Here is a 20096-nt window from a genome sequence, read left to right on the forward strand (position 1 = left end):
ACCAGGCTCCTCCGTCCATGGGATTTTCCAGGCAAGAGTACTGGAGTGGGGTGCCACTGCCTTCTCCGATTTTCATCTCTAGACTAGGAATTGGCAGACATTTCCTATAAAAGGTCAGCGAGTAAATATTTTAGGCTTTGTTGATCACACATGGTGTCTCTGTTCCATGTAATTCTTTTGTTCATTTGTTTTTCACAATCCTATAAAGATGCTAAAACCTTTTTTAGCCCACAGACGGTACAAAATCAGGCTTCAGCCTGTGACTAGTAGCTTGCAGACCCCTGCTGCGGACCATGATCCAACTCATCCTATGGTACTATGATTTTCCTTTTATTGTACTGTCTTTCCAAAAGACAACATACTTTCCTCTATATATTCCTGTGTATAACACACAATAGGCACTTAGATATTTGCTAAATAAACGAATAAATGAAAAATAAGTTGCTTCATCTTTAGCATGACAGCCCTTCAAATATTTGATTATAGCAAAGTCTTCTTTCATATGCCATCAATGTTACCTCCTCTTACAAGGGAACTCTAACTCTTGTCAACATCTTTCTTTAAATATAAAACTAAAATTGACTTTGATGATATACATCACTGAATATATTGGCACTGATACTTTTTACTTGGATAGCATTTGAAAAGAACTTGTTAAATTAACTGCTAATTCATGCTCCTCTACAAAATTCTGTTAAGACACCTTCATGGTTGAATCCCATACCCTTGACAAAGGTTAACTGTAAAATCTGTGGTGGTTGCATTTTCTTCAATTTTTTAAAATAAAAATCTGAAGAAAACAGAAGGAAAAACAAAATAATATTTGAATTATGATTTAGGCATAAAAAAATTGAAATTACCATATTGCCTAAGCATTTCTATATATGTGTAACAATCTAAAGTAATGATAGTACAATTCTACCTCCTTCCCTGATGACTTGAAAAGGACTAAAAGTTTATCTTTTGTAAAGAGCTAATAAATTAGTCCCATATAAAACAGAGGAAAATAGGAAGATCTGCCTCAGACAAGTCATTTAACCTCTTTATCTCAATGTTTGGATCTAAAAACTTAGGATAATGATAAATGTCTTAACTAGTTCTAAGAAGCTAATGAGGTAAGCATGAACATTTGTTTTCTGTTTGGTTTTTATACATCATGAAGCCTCCATTGCTGAGAGAAGCAGTCAAAGGATAACACACGTGGCTACCCCCAAGAAAAATCCCACAGAGTCAGGACTGAGGAGGCATATCCATGAGAGAAAGCTCTGTATGCCTTCTGAGAGCAACAGGGAATGATAAAAGGAGGAGCAACTGCATATTTAACATAACTGGACCAGCTGGCCAGTGCAAAAAACCAGAAATAAGCTAATATATTTGAGTACAGTTCTACAGAGCTCAACGCAAGGATTTAGATGCAAGATTTGCAGTCCCCCATATGTATTTTGTAAATGTGAGGTATTACTACCAGCTAAAAATAAAGAGGTATTACCTAGCAATGGAGAACATAAGAGGTCTCTGTTGGGATCCTTTCCTTGATTTTCTGATTGGGTCGATATTCCTTCCTCCAAAGAGGTGAAGTCGGTCACTTCAGTCCCTTTCTCTCTCATATTAAACCCAGTCTGGGCTGTATCCAAGGTACAGGAAGAGTCCATTTCTTGAGGAAGACAATGCCAAGATTCTGTTCTCTAAAACAAGAATTTTAAAGGAAAATATGCTAAATCATTAACTGAGTTACCAAACATATTAACATTTAGATTAACATGTCCATTTACATTAGCATATAGCTTCCTATTTTACATTTTCATCAAAATTTTTAAAAATCAAAACTGTTCTCTTTTTTCCACAATAAGATTTTTTACCTTTTCCCATGATTACACATCTTTTAACGTGTTGAACCACTGGCATTTCTGCTATTCTCTAATATTACTTCTCATCATTAAAACAATAAATTTGGTTCTTCATGATGAAATCCTACAATATCATAACACTGAAAATAAAATTTCCAAATCTAAAGCTACAATATTCTCTACACGTGACCACTTTACTAACTCTTATTTGCTATCCTAGTTTCTAGTGGACTTCTTGGTACAAAACATCATGTGGCTTCATGAGTTGTGAGTGGTACCTTTGTCTCTTTCAAATGTTTTTACTAGCGGCATAATCAGAACTATGTCTCTCAAAATACCTATGATCAGTTCTTCCTACTTCCAACTCATTACAGAATAACATTTTATTAATACTAATAAAAATTAATAGGTAACAAGTACATAAAAAATAAGTTAATTTACAAACTAGTTTTAAAAAAAAACTAGGAAAATGAAACTGAAAAGGTATATAAGCCCAAAATACAAAACACATGTCTAAGTGTCATTTTCTGGTACTAAAAAACATCAACTTTCTACAAAAGTTTCTAAACACTTTCTCTCAATTCTTTTTATTTCTTGACAGTAACAGGCAATTCATGGACTGGCACCAATTCACAAACCACACTAAGTACCAACATTGAACTAAAGTTGAATTAAAGACTAATGGTAACCAGTTTTATAGGCATTTTCTGTTTAAATCTGGTTCTTTAAAAAACAAATTTAGTATTAGCTAATAATTAAGAACATTCTTCCTGTCATGCTATTAAAGTATTCCTTTATTTTCATTTTAAATTAATCTGATTAGGAAGGGGCACAAAATTTGATCAAACAGCATTAGAGCATCATTTTTCCCCAATTACATGATAAAATACAGCACTAAATTTCTTCATATTGTGAAGCTGTTACTTCACAGTAGTAGGCAGATGGTAGATGAGAACTTTAATTAGATTTGATAGCAGCCTTTAACATTTTCACTGATTAGGATTCATTACTATTTTTAATGAAATACTTTCGTTCTCTAACCTTGTTCTATGTATTTTTTTTATACAAGGAAATTTTATTTTCCTTAAAAATATAAAAGACTTCATCGGTGAATTCATTAGATCCAGAAACCTTTTTGATAGTTGGTACTATTATAACATTCTTGATTTCCTCTTAGTTCCAGTTCAACTCCATACGCTTTGATAGGTTTGTATTAAGTCTATTTCATTAAGGTCTTTTTTTTTTTCCTTGACTGGATTTGCTAGGAATGTATACATTTTTTCTATCTTCAGTGTAACAATTCTACTTTCTAACTTATTTCTGCTTTTCTCTTTACCATGTTTCCTCTACTTGCAGTTTTTCATTAATTATACAAACAAAATTTTTTGTTAAACAATGAATTATTTTAACCTATCTGTTTAAAAAGATGACACAATGACATTATATTGATGGCTATCAACAGGCTTAGATATATAATGTACTGATATTCATTATTTTCTTCCTTAACCAAATCAAATTTTTTTAATTCCCAAATGACCCATGTATAAAAATATATAATTAGGACGATTTCATAATTTCAACAAAACTTTAAAGGATTATTTCCATTAGTTAAAATTCTCTAACCAAATGTGCTTAAGAGTAAGCTTTAAAAAAAAAGGATACACAACTATCCACTTCCTAATATCAGCTATCAAACAATAAATATACAAAGAAAAAAAATACTGGAGAATAATATTCTAAAATATTAACACTATCCATCTATGGCTTACCAAATAATAGACCTTTGGCATTCCAAAATATACCAATCCCATCTATGTCAGATAAATTAGTCAAATCCGTAACATCAAATTGCTATTAGAAACATGTTTTATACATTTTTCATACTTGAAAAATAAAAAGGAATGTGAGAATGGTTTTTTTTTCTTTTGAGAGTATTCAATTCAATAGGGAAGAGTGGGCCAATGAATAAGTTTGAAAGCAAGGGAATTCCAGTCATCTTGCGATTTTCACTACAACAAAATTTCAGGTCTCCAACTCATCTCTTAGCCCCTTTGACCAGGGTTTGAGCTTTGTCCCATAGTTCATTCCTCACTACAGATGAAAGATATATTCATTTGCTCTCCTGTCCGTACTCTGACCTCCACAGATCACTCTAGCTCCTAAACTGCAATAATTTTTGCAACCTGATGGAGACAACTATCCTATCACATTTACACTTCCCTGGTAGCCCAGCTGGTAAAGACTCTGCCTCCAATGCAGGAGACCAAGGTTGGATCCCAAGGTCCAGATGATCCCCTGGAGAAGCAAATGGCAACCCACACCAGTATTCTTGCCTGGAAAAATTCATGGACAGAGGAGCCTGGTGGGCTATAGTGCATGGGGTTGCAAGGAGTTGGACACGACTGAGTAACACTTTTTAACTGCATTTTCCTCTTTATGACTTTTAAGTGTTTGTCAGTTCAGTTTAGTCGCGTCCAACTCTTTGCAACCCCATGGACTGCAGAACGCCAAGCCTCCCTGTCCATCACCAACTCCCAGAGTTCACCCAAACCCATGTCCATCAAGTAGGTGATGCCATCTAGCCATCTCATCCTCTGTCGTCCCCTTCTCCTCCTGCCCTCAATCTTTCCCAGCATCAGGGTCTTTTCCAGTGAGTCAGTTCTTCGCATCAGGTGGCCAAAGTATTAGAGTTTCAGCTTCAACATCAATCCTTCCAATGAATGCCCAGGACTGATCTCCTTTAGGATGGAGTGGTTGGATCTCCTTGCAGTCCAAGGGACTCTCAAGAGTCTTCTCTAACACCACAGTTCAAAAGCAGCAATTCTTCGGCACTCAGGTTTCTTTATACTCTCACATCTTTATACTCTCCCATCTTTATACTTCAACTCTCACGTCCATACATGACCATTGGAAACCCAACAGCCTTGACTAGACATACCTTTGTTGGCAAAGTAATGTCTCTGCTTTTTAATATGCTGTCTAGGTTGGTCATAACCTAGGTTGGTCTTCCAAGGAGAAGGCATCTTTTAATTTCATGGCGGCAATCACCATCTGCAGTGATTTTGGAGCCCCCCAAAAATAAAGTCTGACACTGTTTCCTTATCTATTTCCCATGAAGTGAAGGGACCGGATGCCATCATCTTCGTTTTCTGAATGTTGAGCTTCAAACTAACTTTTTCACTCTCTTCTTTCACTTTCATCAAGAGGCTCTTTAGTTCCTCTTCACTTTCTGCCATAAGGGTGGTATCATCTGTATATCTGAGGTTATTGATATTTCTCCCGGCAATCTTGATTCCAGCTTGTGCTTCATCCAGCCCAGCGTTTCACATGATGTACTCCGCGTATAAGTTAAATAAGCAGAGTGACAATTTACAGCCTTGATGTACTCCTTTCCTGATTTGGAACCAGTCTGTTATTCCATGTCCAGTTCTAACTGTTGCTTCTTGACATGCATACAGATTTCTCCAGAGGCAGGTCAGGTGGTCTGGTATTCCCATCTCTCTCAGAATTTTCCACAGTTTGTTGTGATCCACACAGTCAAAGGCTTTGGCATAGTCAATAAAGCAGAAATAGGTGTTTTTCTGGAACTCTCTTGCTTTTTCGATGATCCAACCGATGTTGGCAATTTGATCTCTGGTTCCTCTGCCTTTTCTAAAACCAGCTTGAATATCTGAAGTTCTTGGTTCATGTATTGATGAAAATTCGCTTGGAGAATTTTGGCCATTACTTTGCTAGCATGTGAGATGAGTGCAATTGTGTGGTAGTTTGAGCATTCTTTGGCATTGCCTTTCTTTGGGATTGGAATGAAACTGACCTTTTCCAGTCCTGCGGCCACTGCTGAGTTTTCCAAATTTGCTGGCATAGTGAGTGCAGCACTTTCATAGCATCATCTTCTAAGATATGAAATAGCTCAACTGGAATTCCATCACCTCCACTAGCTTTGTTCATAGTGATGCTTCCTAAGGCCCACTTGACTTCACATTCCAGGATGTCTGGCTCTAGGTGAGTGTGAGTGATCACACCACCGTGATTATCTGGGTCGTGAAGATCTTTTTTGCAGTTTTTCTGTGTATTCTTGTCACCTCTTAATATTTTCTGCTTCTGTTAGGTCCATACCATTTCTGTCCTTTATTGAGCCCATCTTCACATGAAATGTTCCCTTCGTTATCTTTACTTTTCTTGAAGAGATCTCTAGTCTTTTCCATTCTATTGTTTTCTTCTATTTCTTTGCACTGATCCCTGAAGAAGGCTTTCTTATCTCTCCATGCTATTCTTTGGAACTCTGCATTCAAATGGGTATATCTTTCCTTTTCTCCTTTGCCTTCCACTTTTCTTCTTTTCTCAGCTATTTGTAAGGCCTCCTCAGAAAACCATTTTGCCTTTTGCACTTCTTTTTCTCAGGGATGGTCTTGATCACTGCCTCCTGGACAATGTCATGAACCTCTGTCCATCCATCCATAGTTCTTTAGGCACTCTATCAGATGTAATCCCTTGAATCTACTTGTCACTTCCGCTGTATAATCGTAAGGGATTTGAGTTAGGTCATACCTGAATGGTCTAGTGGTTTTCCCTGCTGCTGCTGCTAAGTCGCTTCAGTCGTGTCCAACTCTCTGCAACCCCAGAGACGGCAGCCCACCAGGCTCCCCCGTCCCTGGGATTCTCCAGGCAAGAACACTGGAGTGGGTTGCCATTTCCTTCTCCAATGCATGAAAGTGAAAGTGAAGTCGCTCAGTCGTGTCCGACCCTCAGCGACCCCATGGACTGCAGCCTTCCAGGCTCCTCTGTCCATGGGATTTTCCAGGCAAGAGTAGTTTTCCCTAGTTTCTTCAATTTAAGTCTGAACTTTGCAATACTAAGTTCATGATCTGAGCCACAGTCACCACTGAATAGTGACCCCACAAGAGACTGAGCCAGACTTGTCTGTGAGTGTCCAGTAGGGGCGGGGGTCTGCAGTGGCTGCTGCAAGGTCGGGGGCGCTGAGTGCAGCAGTGCGTACACCCACCTTCTGAAGGAGGCCCCATTATCTTCATTCCCTCCAGCGTAGTTTGGTCTCAGGTCAAACAACAGGGAGGGAACACAGCGTCCTCCATCAACAGAAAACTGGATTAAACATTTACTGAGCAAGGCCCCGCCCATCAGAACAAGACCCAGTTCCCCCTCAGTCTCTCTCTTCAGGAAGCTTCCATAAACCTCTTATCCTTATCCATCAGAAGGCAGACAGAATAAAAACCACAATCACAAAAAACTAACCAAACTGATCACACGGACCACAGCCTTGTCTAACTCAATTAAACTACCCAAGACAGACCAGTCATGGTGGAGACTTCTGACAAAATGTGGTCCACTGAAGAAGGGAATGACAAACCACTTCAGGATTCTTGCCTAAGAGAACCCCATGAACAGTTCAGTTCAGTTCAGTTCAGTTCAGTTCAGTTCAGTTGCTCAGTCACGTCCGACTCTTTGCAACCCCATGAATCACAGCACGCCAGGTCTCCCTGTCCATCACCAACTCCCAGAGTTCACTCAGACTCACGTCCATCGTGTCAGTGATGGCATCCAGCCATCTCATCCTGGGTCGTCCCCTTCTCCTCCTGTCTCCAATCCCTCCCAGCATCGAAGTCTTTTCCAATGAGTCAACTCTTCGCATGAGGTGGCCAAAGTACTGGAGTTTCAGCTTTAGCATCATTCCTTCCAAAGAAATCCCAGGGTTGATCTCCTTCAGAATGGACTGGTTGGATCTCCTTGCAGTCCAAGGGACTCTCAAGAGTCTTCTCCAACACCACACTTCAAAAGCATCAATTCTTCGGCGCTCAGCCTTCTTCACAGTCCAACTCTCACATCCATACATGCCCACTGGAAAAACCATAGCCTTGACTAGACGGACCTTAGTCGGCAAAGTAATGTCTCTGCTTTTGAATATGCTATCTAGGTTGGTCATAACTTTTCTTCCAAGGAGTAAGTGTCTTTTAATTTCATGGCTGCAGTCACCATCTGCAGTGATTTTGGAGCCCAAAAAACATAAAGTCTGACACTGTTTCCACTGTTTCCCCATGTATTTCCCATGAAGTGATGGGACCAGATGCCATGATCTTCATTCTCTGAATGTTGAGCTTTAAGCCAACTTTTTCACTCTCCTCTTTCACTTTCATCAAGAGGCTTTTTAGTTCCTCTTCACTTTCTGCATTAAGGGGGGTGTCATCTGCATATCTGAGGTTATTGATATTTCTCCCGGCAATCTTGATTCCAGCTGTGTTTCTTCCAGTCCAGCATTTCTCATGATGTACTCTGCATAGAAGTTAAATGAGCAGGGTGACAATATACAGCCTTGACGTACTCCTTTTCCTATTTGGAACCAGTCTGTTGTTCCATGTCCAGTTCGAACTGTTGCTTCCTGACCTGCATACACATTTCTCAAGAGGCAGGTCAGGTGGTCTGGTATTCCGATCTCTTCCAGAATTTTCCACAGTTTATTGTGATCCACACAGTCAAAGGCTTTGGCATAGTCAATAAAGCAGAAAGAGATGTTTTTCTGGAACTCTCTTGCTTTTTCCATGATCCAGCGGATGTTGGCAATTTGATCTCTGGTTCCTCTGCCTTTTCTAAAACCAGCTTGAACATCAGGAAGTTCTCGGTTCACGTATTGCTGAAGCCTGGCTTGGAGAATTTTGAGCATTACTTTACTAGCATGTGAGATGAGTGCAAACATGCGGTAGTTTGAGCATGAACAGTATGAGTGTTCATAGTCATCTTTATCAACACTGTTTCACAAACTTTTCTGACTTTCTTACCCTTTCCCCCCACCATCCTATCTGCCTGGAAAAGCTGAGTTCTAATTGAATCTCTCTTTGTCTTAATCCAAGCAACAACACACTGCTGAAGAAAACACACATTCAGACTGGATTTCCTTTAGATTTTTTTAAAATTAATTTTTACTGGAGTATAGTTGCTTGTTTTTTTTAAAATCTCGCTTCCCAGGTGGCACTAGTGGTTAAAAAAAAAAAAAAAAAAAAACCACCTGCCACTGCAGGAGACACAAAGGATGCAGGTTCAATCCCTGGGTTCAATTCCTGGAGGAGGATATGACAGCCCACTCCAGTTTTATCGCCTGGGAAATCCCATGACAGGGGAGCCTGGTGGGCTACAGTCCACGGGGCCACAAGGAGTGAGACGTGACTGAGCACACATACACAGGTGAACAGTTGATTGACAGTGTTGTGTTAGTTTCTGCTGTACAACAAAGTGAATCAGCAATATGTATACACACATCTTTCTGGGGGGATTTTCTTCCTGTTTAGGTCTCCACTGAGCACTGAGTAGAGTTTCCTGTGCTACACAGTAGGTTCTCATTAGTTATTTACTTTATACTTAGCAACAACGTGAGCTTCTTGCTCAGAGGTTAAAGCGTCTGCCTGCAATGCAGGAGACCTGGGTTCAATCCCTGGGTTGGGAAGATCCCCTGGAGAAGGAAATGGCAACCCACTCCAGTACTCTTGCCTGGAGAATCCCATGGAGGGAAGAGCCTGGCAGGCTGCAGTCCACAGGGTCGCAAAGAGTCGGACACAACTGAGCTACTTCACTTTAGCAACAATAGCATATACCCGTCAATCCCAATTCCCCAATTCATCCCACCACTCTCCCTTCTTCCTTGGTATTCATGTTTGTTCTCTATGTCTGTGCCTCTATTTCTGCTCTATGAGTAAGATCACCTATACCGGTTTTTCTAGATTTCATATATATGCATTAATATACAGTATTTGCTTTACATTGATAACATTAAACCTCAAAAGCACTCAGCCCTGCCTGGAAGTTCTATTATAATTTCCTGCCAAGCTGACTGGCCAAAATGATTAATTTATACTTTCCTCAGAACTACTGAACTCTCCTTACTCATTTTCAACTGATGACCTCATTTCCCACTCTAGTAAGCAAAGAGCAGGAGATGGAGCTCCCTTATTTTCCTATCACAAGATCTACAGCCCTAGTACCTAACCCAGATTTTCATTTTATGACTTAAACTGTCTCTCTCTCTACCTATCAATGGCTTTCCCATCTCATTCCATTTTTTCCTAGAGATGTGATTTCCCGCTTTCCTTCACAAATTTTCCCTTCCTACTGAACAATTGCTTTCTTCATGCAAACATACTCCAATAATTTCCCATCATAAAATAAAACTTAAAAAAAAATCTGTTGACCATTCTTTTCTTTCTGCTTATTTTGCTATGATCCTGAGTGTTATATCCTTTTAATTAATATAAAAAGGCCCTCAAACCTCTAAATATTTTTGATAGATATGAAGAGGGATGACAATAAAATAAATACAAACAAATTTTGAAGGAGAAGTAAAGGCTGGAGATACAAATTTGCAATCTTTAAGTACACAGGTATATTTAAAGCCCCAGACCTAGATGAGAATCAAAATTTTCCAACATATCAAACAGAAGTCAAAAACTCACATGTGTGTAGGTACATAAGTTGAGGGGACACAGTTCAACAAATAACAATCTCCCTTCCATTTAACAGTCATAATAACTGTGCTTTTTCTTGTTAGGGTTTCTCATAACGCTTTTAGCTTGGTGACAATAAATCTCCTTCGTCTATATCTTGCATTCAATGGATAATAACTGCAATTCAGAGAAAACTGAAGGAACCAGAAGAAATCTGATACCTAAGTTATTACATAATCACCTTTAAATATTTAATCATTATGAGTAAGACTGTATTTTTTTCCTCCTACAAACATACATGAGCTTTTTCCTAACTGCTCACAATTTTTCCATTTCCTCTAAGTTTATTACTATGTTCCTGATTAGTGGTTCCCAAAATTTGTTCTGAAGATCCCTAGGAGTCACTGACATTCTTTCAGGGAAGTGACATGGGCCTCCATTTTCTAACTATGTACCTATATAAGGTTAGATTTTCTTCATATAATTTAAGTGATACAATATATCCCAATGGACTAAATGCAGTAAGCAAATCTGAAAGTTCAGTTATGACAGTTAATTTTATGTGTTAACTTGGCTGGGCCACAAGGTGCCCAGATATTTGGTTAAACAATCTGGGCACTGTGAGAGCATGTCTAGATGAAATTAACATTTGATCCACAGACTTAGTAAAGCAGACTGCCCTTCCTGATGGGGGCAGGCCTCACCTAATCCACTAAAGGCCTGAAGAGAACAAAAGGCTAGACAAAAGATAATTCGCTCTCTCTGTCTGATGGTCTTCAAGCTGGGACATCAGTCTTCTGCCTTTGGAATCAGACTTGGCACAGAACTTACACCATCTGCTGGCCTGTCATTGAGCCTTTAGACTTGGGTTAGAACATATACGATCAGTCAGTTCCTAGGTCCAGACTGGAATTAAACCATCAGCATTCCTGGGTCCCCACATTATAGAACCTGGGATTTCTCAGCCTCCATAATCACATGAGCAAATCTGCTTAGGGAAATGCTGACTGAAACTGCCCGCCATGACCAGGCAAGTGGCCAGCCACTTGCACGAGTTATCTTAATAATAGGAGATCCTGGTAAGTAATGCGGAAGTAACAAGCTACCACCGTCAGGAATAATTTGGGAAAGGTCAAAAGGAGCTAGGAGACACCAGCCCAAACATCCTACCAACCTCCCAGAATCCTTCTCTTGGCTGAGCTAGGCACACACCACCAGTAAGGACCCTGAGACAGAATGATCAACCCAGAAACTAAACCCATCACCATAATCCAGAGGCTGCAAGCCTCATGGCATACTTCTCTTGGGTTCCCTTACCCTCCTGCTCGCCACCCGGGTGATTTTCCAACAAAATCTCTTGCTTTGTCTCCCCGGATAATTAATAACCAAGTATTTAGACAAGAGCCCACTTTTGGGCCATAGAAGGGGTCTCCACTCCTGCAACAAATTCCTTATAATACACACACAGACACAAATATATGTGTGTGTGTGTGTACATGTATGTGTATATATATATTTGTGTATATATACATACACATATATACATATATAATATGTGTGTGTATATATACATACATATATACATACACACACACATATATATACACATATATACATACTGTATATATGTGGGCTTTCCTGGTGGCTCAGACAGTACAGAATCTGACTGCAATGCAGGAGGCCTCGGTTTGATCCCTGGGTCAGGAAGATCCCCTGGAGAAGAAATGGCTACCCACTCCAATACTCTTGTCTAAAGAATTCCGTGGACAGAAGAGCCTGGCGGGCTACAGTCTATGGGGTTGCAAAGAGTTGGACACAACTGAGCAACTAACACTATTGTAAATACACATGTATTATCTCCTATTGGTTCTATTTTTCTGGAGAACCCTAATACCACAACTGTCTTCTAGTAAGGCTAACATTAGAGAGATGTGCAAAAATGTAAAACGATACCATCCTTTCAACCAATTTTTTTTTGCTTTCGAAAACAGTAATTTTTCATTTTAAAACATATTTTTATGTTAATATATAATGGATTTGTTATTTTAAAATAAATATTCTTAGAATGACTTAATTTTAATAACTTGATATCAGTTCAGTTCAGGTTCAGTTCAGTTGCTCAGTCATGTCCGACTCTGTGACCCCATGAATCGCAGCACCCCAGGCCTCCCTGTCCATCACCAACTCCCGGAGTTCACTTAAGACTCATGTCCATCAAGTCAGTGATGCTATCCAGCCATCTCATCTTCTGTCGTCCCCTTCTCCTCCTGCCCCCAGTCCCTCCAGGCATCAAAGTCTTTTCCAGTAAGTCAACTCTTCGCGTCAGGTGACTAAAGTATTGGAGTTTCAGCTTTAGCATCAGTCCTTCCAATGAACACCCAGGACTGATTTCCTTTAGGATGGACTGATTGGATCTCCTTGCAGTCCAAGGGACTCTCAAGAGTCTTCTCCAACACCACAGTTCAAAAGCATCAATCCTTCGGTGCTCAGCCTTCTTCACAGTCCAACTCTCACATCCATACATGACCACTGGAAAAACCATAGCCTTGACTAGATGGACTTTGTTGGCAAAGTAATGTCTCTGCTTTTGAATATGCTATCTAGGTTGGTCATAACTTTCCTTTCAAGGAGTAAGCATCTTTTAATTTCATGGCTGCAATCACCATCTGCAGTGATTCTGGAGCCCAAAAAAATAGTCTGACACTGTTTCCACTGTTTCCCCATCTATTTCCCATGAAGTGATGGGACCGCATGCCATGATCTTCGTTTTCTGAATGTTGAGCTTTAAGCCAACTTTTTCACTCTCCTCTTTCACTTTTATCAAGAGGCTTTTTAGTTCCTCTTCACTTTCTGCCATAAGGGTGGTGTCATCTGCATATCTGAGGTTATTGATATAGACAACCCTTATAAATAAAAACTCTTTAAAACACTTTTGAAAAATGTAAAGGAATCCTGAGACCAAAAAAAGGTAAACTGCTGTTCTATATAATTAAGGCTGCCAAAGATCTACTAGAAAAGTGGAATATTAAACAAATTCACCTCTTTCCACTCTTCATAGCTAAATCAGAATTTCTCACGCTGTTTATCAAAAGAAAGATAGTTTTCCAGTTACACAAGACATACCTGATCATCCCCAGAACCCCATGGAGCTATCTTTTCCAAAGAGGCCACGTTAGTATCAGAAATCTGTGTTCCACTATCATTTTGATATAATGGCTGTTGCCATAGATGACAGGTCAATGGAAGAACCTGAAAATCAAAGGCAGATTTAAACAGAGTAATAACATAATCCCTATGACTAAACAATAAACAAATTTAACATTTAAATTATGTTTGTCAGTTTATAAAGCACTTTCACAAATATAACATTTAGACTTCATAATCACTGTCCAACTTATTATCTTCAACCTCCCTGGTGGTCCAGTAGTTAAGAATCTACCTGCCAATGCAGGAGACATGAGTTTGATCCTTGGTCCAAGGAGATCCCACATGCCAGAGGGCAACTAAGCCCATGCGCCACAATTACTAAGCCCAAGCTCTAGAGCCCCTGTGTTACAACTACTGAAGCTGGCACGTCCTAGAGCCATGCTCTACAACAAGAGAAGCCACCACAAAGAGAAGCCTGCGCAACCTAACTGGACAGTAGCCCCCACTCACCACAACTAGGGAAAGCCTATGCACAAAACTCAGTGCAGCCAAACTTATTTATTTTTTAATTAATTTTTTAAAAAAATAAGGAAATAGTGATTTTGGTTACACAGTAAGGACCTGACATATTCCAACAAACCACACCAGTTCTTTAACCTCCTATGCTTGTACCTGGAGAAGGTAATGGCAACCCACTCTGCTGTTCTTGCCTGGAAAATCTGATGGACACGGCAGCCTGGTGGGCTATAGTCCATAGGCTCGCAAAGAGTCGGACACTATTGAAGTGACTTCGCACACATACTTGTAGAAGTTAAAGAAGCAAAAAAAAACAAGCAAGTTACCTATTTCACAATCTTACTATTTGAGACATCTAAGAAATTAACCCTAATAACAGGAACTAAAATCATCCAAGAGCATGGAAAATGGGGACAAAGCTGGGCTCATTTTGCATAATCAGAGGTTGAAGCCAGGGCTCTACTATTTGTGAAAGAAGGCAATAAAAACTGAAGCAATGCACATGGAAAAGATCAGAGGCAATCAAACAAAAATGACTTCAGTCATGCAAAGTCACCTACTGGTTCAGGATGGGTTACTGAGATTTCCCCCAATATTCTTGGAGAGTAAGAACCCAAAGCTTCCAGTGTAAAACCTCCTTTCATTTTTTATTTTTTTCAGATTTCAAATCATTTTACTTTATTTTACTTTACAATACTGTATTGGTTTTGCCATACATTGACATGAATCCACCACGGGTGTACATGCGATCCCAAACATGAACCCCCCTCCCACCTCCCTCCCCACAACATCCCTCTGGGTTAAAACCTCCTTTTAAAGGAGATGCAAGGGGCAAGGTGGAGACAACCAGAAAAACACCAGGTAGAGAAGAATGTACCAAAGGACAAAACAAAGCAACACGCTTGGCTAAAAATGAAATTACAAACTATACTTTCAAAGGTACTTCAAAAGCCTTCAAAATGAGAACACCTCAGACTCTTAGAGACTTTTGAAAAAGAGACATAATGTCCATAAAAAAAGAAGAGATTGATAAAAATAAAACAGGCAGCTATGAGTCAAGAAAAGATGCATGGTCACAAAACCACAAATGTCAAAGAACCTCTGAAGGAAACTCAAGATAATAAGGTAATTTTTTCCCCCAGAATTAAAACAGTTACTACACTAACAAAACATTTTTACAGAGCACATACAACAATTTGCTTTTGATGAGAAAGGAAAGCTTAACTCAAAAATCTATTCAATAACTAAAGAGATTCTATGGTATAGATTCTTTCAAGAGGTTTTTCTCAAAAGGTAGAACACCATGGGGCACACCCACCTTGCTTCAGTGGCATTTTCTGAGGAATAAAGAACAAAAAGCAAAGAAAGGCATTTTGCAAATTCATTTCAGCAATTTGAAATCCCTAAATAAATAAAAATAGAGCCAATGTTTTGGCACAGTTAGTATTCCTTGAGCCCTCCAGGAAAGAAGAATGCCAAAATGAATGTTCATAATGGCTATTCACTGCAACTAAATAAAGCTGGGTGTACAGCACAGGGTCTTGCCTTTGGAAATAGCTGATTCACATTAGCTTACAAAAAGAGTTCAATTCCCTAAGATATTTGTAGAACACTAATGATACAATATTATGAAACCAACACTTTGACAAACTAACCCAGTTTGTGAGAAGAAAGAACACACTCTCACTTTTATCAGCTAAAAAAACCTTAAAAGTTAAAATTAAATGTTAGAAGTTCTTATTGTTGTTCATTTGCTCAGTTGTGTCTGACTCTTTGTGACCCCATGGACTGCAGCATGCCAGGCTTCCCTATCCTTCACTATCTCCCAGAGTTTGCTCAAACTCATGTCCATTGAGTCCATGGTGGCATCCAACCATCTCATCCTCTGTCACCCCCTTCTTCTGCCCTCAATCCTTCCCAGCATCAGGGTCTTTTCCAGTGAGTGGGCTCAGTGGAAAAGTTTTTCTTAAAAAATACATTTCCCAGAACTTATTTTTATTACCTACCCGATGGTTTATAGACTTCATTAAAGAAATTAATTTCTAATACATTCCCGTATGTTTGATCAGTTTTCCCACAGTTGCGTCAGGTATTGATATAACCCAAACACTTGAAAGAGAATTCTTAAGATGAATGCTTTAAAACTAAGCAGGTGTCATCACCAACTCTGATCTGAGGTTAAATGCCTTCTGGTATAAACAAACACTTTCCAAGTCCTTCCCTGATTAGCTTTTAATATTAAAAGTTTGTGGTCTTTAGTGGTCTTCCAACTACATGCTACCTATCAAAGAAACAGTTTAGATCTAAGGATGCATATCAATTAAAAGGATAAAAAAAGATATTTCATGCAACAGTAACCAAAATAACACAGGAGCAGCTGTATTAATTTCAGACAAAATGGACTTTCAAGTGAAAAACTGTTATAAGAGACAAAGAGATGTCATATAATGATAAAAGGGTCAATTCACCAAGAAGATAGAAAAAGTGTATTTCTGCACCAAACCTCAGAGCTCCTAAATTAATGAGACAGATGTTCAAAGAACTGAGGGGGGAAATACACAACAACACAATAATGTTCTTTCAATAATGCACAGAACAACCAGTCAGAAGAATAAGAAAATACAGAAATTGAACAACACTATAGACCAATCAAACCTAACAGATATATATAGAACACTCCATCCATAAACAGCAGAATACATTTTCTCAATTACATATGGAACATTCTTCAGGATAGAACACATGTCTAGGCATAAAACTAGTCTGAATAAATTCAAGAAGACTGAAATAATACACGGTACCTTTTCCAATCACAATGTAATGAAAGTGGAAATAAACAGCCTAAGATAAAACTGGAAATTTTACAATATGTGGAAATTAAACACTACACTCTTAAACAATAAGTCATAAAGGAAATCAGAAAATACCTTGACAAAAATGAAAATGCAAAATACCAAAACAATTTATGGATGCAGTTAAAGAAGTACTAAGAAGGAAGTTTAAGCTATAAATGGCATGCCTTAAAAAAAGGCATGATCTCAAGTAACAATCTAACTTGTACCTCAAGGAACAAAAAGAAAAACTAAAACCTAAAGCTGAAAATAACAAAAATTGGAGCACAGACAAATGAAATGGTCAACAAGGAAAAAAAATCATGAAACTAAAAGTGATTTTTTCAGAAAACTGATAAAATTGATAACCCCTTAACTAGTCTAAGAAAAAAAAATAGACTCAAATAATAAAATCAGAAATGCAGGAAGGAATATTGCAACCAATGCCACAAAATAAGGATCATAAGAGACCATTATGAACAACTGCACACCAACAAACAGGACACACATTAATCCCTAGAAAGATACAACCTCCTAAGAGTGAACAATGAAAAAATACAAAATCTGAAATGTATAACTAGCAAGGAGACTGAATCAGTAATCAAAAACTTGCCAACAGAGAAAAGCCAAGGACCAAATCGCTTCAATCACCCTCAAGAAATGTTAGCACACAGAATTCACAACACATTAAAAGAAGTATACACCATGATCACATGGGGATTAACCATGGAATGCAAGGATGATTCAACTCATAAAAATCAATCAATACTTCACATTGACAGAATGAAGAAAACCACTGATCATCTTTACTGATACAGAAAAAGCACCTGAATATTCAATACCCTTGCATGATAAAAGCACTCAATAAATAAGGAACAGAAGGAAACTAATCAATATAATGGGGCTTCCCAAAGGTGGCTTAGTAGGTAAGGAATCTGCCTGCAATACAGGAGACACAGGTTCAATCCCTGAATTGGGAAGATCCCCTGGAAGAAGGCATGAAATCCACTCCAGTATTCTTGCCTGGAGACTCCCATGGACAGAGGAGCCTGGTGGGATACAGTCCACAGGGTTGCAAACAGTCAAACATGACTTAGGCCACTTATGAGGACCCACAACTAACTCATATCATACTCAATGGTGTAAAACTGAAAATTTTTCCTCTAAGACCAGGGACAATGCGAGAATGCCTACTCTTGCCATTTCTAATCAACACAGTATTGGGAGTATCAGTCAGAGGAAAGAGATCCCAAGAATAAATTCTCACATCAGTTCAGTTCAGTCGTTCAGCCGTGCCCGACTCTTTGGGACCCAATGAATCGCAGCACGCCAGGCCTCCCTGTCCATCACCAACTCCCAGAGTTCATTCAGACTCACGTTCATCGAGTCCCTGATGCCATCCAGCCATCTCATCCTCTGTCGTCCCCTTCTCATCCTGCCCCCAATCCCTCCCAGCATCAGAGTCTTTTCCAATGAGTCAACTCTTCGCATGAGGTGGCCAAAGTATTGGAGTTTCAGCTTTAGCATCGTTCCTTCCAAAGAAATCCCAGGGCTGATCTCCTTCAGAATGGACTGGTTGGATCTCCTTGCAGTCCAAGGGACTCTCAAGAGTCTTCTCCAACACCACAGTTCAAAAGCATCAATTCTTCAGCGCACAGCTTTCTTCACAATCCAACTCTCACATCCATACAAGACCACAGGAAAAACCATAGCCTTGACTAGATGGACCTTAGTTGGCAAAGTAATGTCTCTGCTTTTTAATATGCTATCTAGGTTGGTCATAACTTTTCTTCCAAGGAGTAAGTGTCTTTTAATTTCATGGCTGCAGTCACCATCTGCAGTGGTTCTGGAGCCCCCCAAAATAAAGTCTGACACTGTTTCCCCATCTATTTCCCATGAAGTGATGGGACTGCATGCCATGATCTTCATTCTCTGAATGTTGAGCTTTAAGCCAACTTTTTCACTCTCCACTTTCACTTTCATCAAGAGGCTTTTGAGTTCCTCTTCACTTTCTGCCATAAGGGTGGTGTCATCTGCATATCTGAGGTTACTGATATTTCTCCCGGCAATCTTGATTCCAGCTTGTGTTTCTTCCAGTCCAGCGTTCCTCATGATGTACTGTGCATAGAAGTTAAATAAGCAGGGTGACAATATACAGCCTTGACGTACTCCCTTTCCTATTTGGAACCAGTCTCTTGTTCCGTGTCCAGTTTGAACTGTTGCTTCCTAACCTGCATACAGGTTTCTCAAGAGGCAGGTGAGGTGGTCTGGTATTCCCATCTCTCTCCGAATTTTCCACAGTTTGTTGTGATCCACACAGTCAAAGGCTTTGGCATAGTCAATAAAGCAGAAATAGGTGTTTTTCTGGAACTCTCTTGCTTTTTCCATGATCCAGAGGATGTTGGAAATTTGATCTCTGGTTCCTCTGCCTTTTCTAAAACCAGCTTGAACATCAGGAAGTTCACAGTTCACGTACTGCTGAAGCCTGGCTTGGAGAATTTTGAGCATTACTTTACTAGCATGTGAGATGAGTGTAATTGTGTGGTAGTTTGAGCATTCTTTGGCATTGCCTTTCTTTGGGATTGAATTCTCACATACATATGGTCAAATAATTTTCAATAAAACTATCAAGTTCGTTTAATGGGAAAAGGATGGCCTTTTCAACAAATATAAAATTAAAAGGGAAATAAACTTTCCCACAGAAAAGGACAGAAAAGAAACTTCCACTTCTCAACCTTGGCACTGAGTGGAGGGAGTTAAAAAGAACTTCCCTGAGAATTTGAACTGTAAGCCAGTACTGATTCAGGTTTTCAGTCTGAATTCATGCTGCAGTACTGTCCAAAACCGGAGAAGGCAACGACAACCCACTCCAGTACTCTTGCCTGGAAAATCTCACGGACGGAGGAACCTGACAGGCTGCGTGGGGTCACTAAGAGTCAGGGACGACTTCACTTTCACTTTCACTTTTCAACCAATGCTGCTGGAAAAACTGGCTGCTCACATTCAAAAGAATGAAGTTACACACTCACCTAACATCATATAAAAAAGTCAACTCTGAACGGATCAAAGACTTAAAGACCTAAAACTACAAAACTCTTAGAAGAAAACTCAGAGCAAAAGTTGTACAATAGTACGTTTGGCAATGATTTCTTGGATATGATACCAAAGGCACAAGCAACAAAAGAAACCAACAGACAAGCTGGACTTCATGAACACTGTAAAATCCTGCATATCACAAGACACCACAGACAGAGTGAAAAGGCAAACCACAAAATGGGGGGAAAGATTTGCAAATCACATATCTGATATGG

At 39.3% G+C, this 20096-nt stretch overlaps 1 protein-coding gene across 6 annotated transcripts in view; it reads right to left on the reverse strand.

The window, feature by feature from the left end:
• ALMS1 (ALMS1, centrosome and basal body associated protein) overlaps window positions 1-20096 on the reverse strand; it is a 187208-nt gene that overhangs the window by 144741 nt on the left and 22371 nt on the right. For all 6 annotated transcript variants that reach the window (XM_018055036.1, XM_018055035.1, XM_018055033.1 and 3 more), the window contains exons 2-3: window positions 13415-13540; window positions 1490-1685 (exon numbers count right to left, since the gene is read on the reverse strand). In XM_018055036.1, the coding sequence (XP_017910525.1) occupies window positions 1490-1685; window positions 13415-13540 (322 nt within the window). The remainder of the gene's footprint in view (window positions 1-1489; window positions 1686-13414; window positions 13541-20096) is intronic.

This window comes from Capra hircus, chromosome 11 (genome assembly GCF_001704415.2).
Source record: "Capra hircus breed San Clemente chromosome 11, ASM170441v1, whole genome shotgun sequence".
NCBI lineage: Eukaryota > Metazoa > Chordata > Mammalia > Artiodactyla > Bovidae > Capra > Capra hircus.